Source organism: Plectrocnemia conspersa, unplaced genomic scaffold (genome assembly GCF_051122295.1).
Source record: "Plectrocnemia conspersa isolate PC_06_02 unplaced genomic scaffold, ASM5112229v1 ptg000001l, whole genome shotgun sequence".
Lineage (NCBI taxonomy): Eukaryota > Metazoa > Arthropoda > Insecta > Trichoptera > Polycentropodidae > Plectrocnemia > Plectrocnemia conspersa.
The window spans coordinates 24,549,570-24,554,127 of NW_028277165.1; the positions used below are offsets into that span (position 1 = coordinate 24,549,570).

The 4,558-nt window shown below is 29.7% G+C and overlaps 1 protein-coding gene across 1 annotated transcript; it reads left to right on the forward strand.

Moving 5' to 3' along the window:
* Positions 1 to 728: 728 nt before the first annotated feature.
* Positions 729 to 4,123, forward strand: Iyd (Iodotyrosine deiodinase). The gene is made up of 4 exons (XM_088186428.1): positions 729 to 1,089; positions 2,588 to 2,815; positions 2,875 to 3,191; positions 3,876 to 4,123. The coding sequence occupies exons 1-4, from the start codon at positions 939 to 941 to the stop codon at positions 4,056 to 4,058; spliced, it is 879 nt and encodes a 292-aa protein (XP_088042554.1). The 5' UTR covers positions 729 to 938; the 3' UTR covers positions 4,059 to 4,123.
* Positions 4,124 to 4,558: the final 435 nt, after the last annotated feature.

A 4,558-nucleotide genomic window follows, 5' to 3' on the forward strand; every position in this document is an offset into this window, starting at 1 on the left:
AGTATACAGAAATCAGCCATGTTCATCGTTATTCAAGTTATAAACTTCATACGGTTTTAGGCTTTGAACCACAGATTCTTAAATATAGACATACCAGTCCGAATATTTATAATTTTTATCGTATCGTTGCTATCTAAATAATTATTTTATTAAGCGTCATTGCGATGTAATTTGTATAGACGACGCCGTCACTACATTTTTCTTAGCGCTTCTTTTCGGGAACTGTTACGTCATCAGAGCAGTTGACCCTAGAGAGTCGTTCCCCTATTCACAACCCGAAGATTTTTGCGGTTGTACGAAGTTTTCGTTTGAATGGGATCAATGATAATATTGTTATTTAACCATAATTATATATTTGTAAAATTAACACAGTTTGCTATTCAATGGAGATGTCATTTTAATAACCATTAATCAAAAAATAATCATTGTTTACATTATTATAACTTATCGTTTAAAGAATGTTGTTCATTATAATCATCGTTATTTGTTAATTGAGTAGTTTGTCATAAAAATACAAATTTATAATAATTTAATATTTGTTACCAATTACCATCATTTAGGTAAACTTAATCAGTATTTGCGAAAAATAACAGAAATCGGGTGCAAATTATATTTTTGTTCATACAGTTGAATCATTATCTATCTAAGTGATAATACTAGTCGTACTTTATATTTTTATAATCTTTGCATTTGATTATATATTATTTGGTCAACACACTTTTCGCGCAGACTGTATATATTTTTTCTAATCAATTAGGCTATTCGCCTTGAACGGAGATACCTGGTGGTCTGGTATCTGTTCGAATTCTTAACAGTCACAACCATCGTTCGGACATATAAACACACAGCTTTACCATTAGTGTAGTGTAAAAATAAAAAATATATAATATTCCTTGCTGGTAAACGCGCTCGAAGTCGGCGCTGTTAAATTTGCAAAAATGTTTATTTTTTTGCTACAAAACTATTTTTCGCAGTTCGCGCTGACCTTGGCGTGTTCCATTTGTATAGTTTATTTGGTGCAAAGGATATTGAAGAAGAGGGAAAATGAATCTTCAAACAATATAGTAAAAACGGATACGAGAAGACAAGGTGTGTATTATATTAATTATATTCCAGTATATATCTATTTATAAGTATTATACTCCTTATAAATTTTAAAAACAAGTTTATTTAATGCGGTTGTTATACGTATTGTTAAAAGTCACGTATATTTTTAAAATAATATTTTCTATTGACAATTTTCATATATATACGTCGTAAACATATTTATAAAATATCAAAGATCGTTGATTAGAACAAATATCTTTTAATTATCAATTAAAGTTTCTCATATAAAAATAGTTTAAATGGCTCTTTTTAGAATAAATTACATATTTTTATAAGTATTTCCTAGTGTTTAGGATAAAATATAACCATATAAAAAATTAAAATAAAATATTAAACTACGTACAATATCTATATTTTCCTAGACGTAAATGGATCACTCTTTTATTTTATTAATAAATTTATTTTGCCAATTTATTAAAATATTTTATTATTTAATTTATCTAATAGATAATACAGGAAAAATATTTTACTAGTCTCAATCGCTTTTTTTTTGTATATATTTTTAGTTTTGCCTTTGTTAAATTCAAGTTCAAGGTTCGTTCAGAGCTAAAAAATATATTACTTACATGTTATACAATTTTTGTCACCTATCTGATAAATGATAACAAATTATTTGACGAAGTGACATGTTGAAGACATTAGTAACAGCGGAATAAATAAGTAATGGTTTGATAATAAATCTGTAATAGATGTTAATTTATAATATAAATTTGCGATTCACGATAATCATTGAATAAATATGCAATATAAAACCATCGTTGCTTCTATGTATAATTTTAATATTACTATTTATATTTATGTTATTGGCTAGTAACGGCAACCTGTTTTAAGAATTAATAAAAAAAAATTAATGTTAAAGATCCATACATTTTAATATAAAATATATGATTAATGAGTTGTACCATAGACATAATTGCCGTAATCGTGGCACAAGGGTTGTGTCACCGGACAGTAACTGTTTGCGGAAACATGGCACACACGTTGTGCCAACGGCCTGTATTGTATTAAGCTACAGAGTGATTTACATTCTCTATGGAGATGAACTTCCACCAACCGTCTGCCTTATAGTGTCGGAAAGTGGCATTCTGTGTCATTTTCTCGATCCCATTCGCTATTAATTTATTCCTATGATCTCTGTGGGAATATTTTGGCTAGTAAAAGTTTCATTAAAGATCTCGGAATCACTTTTAAGAGCAAGTGGAAGTTGTCACTACACATAAACGACGTCTTCGATACATTTTTCAAGAATGCCAGCTACGAGTGGCTGGTCCAGTTTTATATTTTTTTCTTTCTTACTATGTATAATTTTTAATCTTATTTTATGTGTATTGTGATAATACTATGTATTGTTTTTTGACCATTGTGACGCATTGGGGTTACAATGGTTTTAATTTTATTTAAATAAATATTTTTTTACTTACATGCTATGTTGTCGGCCAGATATACCTATTTCTAAACGATAAAAAAATTAAATTTATAGATCAGCAAACTGATGAAGTTGAAGAGCCTTTTGGCGAAGAAAATTTGAATCCTTCTTTACCCGAAGATTTGAAACACGTTCCATATGCCTTCACGAGGACCTCCGATGAAGAAATGATAAAAAAATCTTTTCAATTTTATGAAATGATGAATAAACGACGCTCGATTCGATTCTTCAGCAAAGATCCAGTACCGGAGGAGGTTATAAGAAACGTAGTGAAAACAGCCGGTAAATTGACTTTTAAATTAGTTTAATATATTTAAGGTACAAACGTTAATATATTTAAGGTACATCTCCTAGTGGAGCACATACGGAACCGTGGACTTACGTGATCGTGAAAGATGCAGATATGAAGCAGCAAATCAGGGAGATAATCGAAGAGGAAGAGTATATAAATTATAACAAGAGGATGTCGAAGAAGTGGACTACCGACTTGAAACCACTGAAGACAAACTGGGAGAAAGCGTATCTTACTGAAGCTCCATACATCATATTTCTGTTCAAGCAGCAGTATTCTATGGACGATAACGGAAGCAGGAAGAACCACTACTACAACGAGATTAGCGTCTCTATTTCCGCCGGGATGCTTCTAGCTGCCATACAAGTGAGTCTTCAGATGAGCATTCTATCACTAAATATAACACAGCTTCATTTTTTATGTTTTGTGGCGTTTCAGTCGAGAGATAAGTAGTAAAATAACATTATATATTTTTAATTATTCTTCATCTCCCACATCTGAAATCTCTGGTTTGTATTGCATATTAATGATAACGTTTGTTTGCTATAAAGTTTTATGTACTTGCTTAAAATATGTCATTAGTTTTTTATAGCATGTGTTTTGTTATGGATTATGACATCGATTATGTCGATTTTAATAATTTGTGTAGTAATCTCCTGAGGATGCCGAAAGACATTTTTACCGAAACGTCGTGGTAAAACTATTTTCAATGCCGTAAAAATCCGTAAATATAAATTAAAACCTTTTCATTGAAACCTGCGCTAATAATAATAATAATATTGGAATGTCTTAATACATAAAATAATTTTCAAAAAAAAACTTGAGAATTCCGTGCTTTTTTAGTGGGAGAGGCAGATGAAAAAACAGTATCTATGGGAAAATATTAAAAAATACAATATACCTAGGTTATACAATATATACTATGATACTTCTTTATATTAAGTTACTCAATACTACGGACACACAAATTAGTCTTATTGAGTTCAACTTTATAATATAATAATAGTAATAGCAAAAATATTTATTAAACTATTTTTTTTTATTTTTCAGAATGCTGGTTTGGTGACTTTGACGTCTACGCCACTACAGTGTGGTCCAAGACTTCGACCACTTTTGGGTAGACCCTCGCAAGAACGTCTCGTCCTTTTATTTCCCGTTGGATTTCCATCAGATGACTGCACAGTGCCTGATCTCAAAAGGAAACCGTTAGATCAAATATTTATCCAGTTTTAATTTTGTTAGATAGAATTAAGTAAACAGACATAATTCACATCAAAGATTAAAAACAAATTCTACAAGATTTAAATAGTTTGGTAAATATATCTACATATTTTTTCCTTTCCTCTGAGGAGTCACACTATAGATTTATTTCTTCACAAACGATGAAATGTAAATGGGCTCAGTATTATTTTTCCGGACGTCGTTCGTGACATACTTTCAATTTGTTTGTGTTTTTGTGCCTTTTGATCAACTGTAATCGATTTGTACGTTTATTGCGTGCATATTTATAAAACCTCTACGAATATAAATTTATAGCGCAATAATTCAATGCTAAAAAGTGGGTTAATAAAAGACACACAGTATAATGCAATATCAATGTTGATGTTACTAATTTTTTTTTCAATTCTAATATGCAAAAAATTAAAATGTTCTTCAAGGATCAAAGAACAAATATAAGCTAAAGCTAAAGCTTTAAAAGATTTATAGTATAGACATAAATTAATATTTTAATT

Excerpts from the sequence above, each read along its gene's own strand:
- Iyd (XM_088186428.1), top strand. The coding sequence starts at position 939 with ATGTTTATTTTTTTGCTACAAAACTATTTTTCGCAGTTCGCGCTGACC. Across the intron at positions 1,090-2,587 it reads AACGGATACGAGAAGACAAG|ATCAGCAAACTGATGAAGTT; the intron begins GTGTGTATTATA and ends TTAAATTTATAG. Across the intron at positions 3,192-3,875 it reads TGCTTCTAGCTGCCATACAA|AATGCTGGTTTGGTGACTTT; the intron begins GTGAGTCTTCAG and ends TTTATTTTTCAG.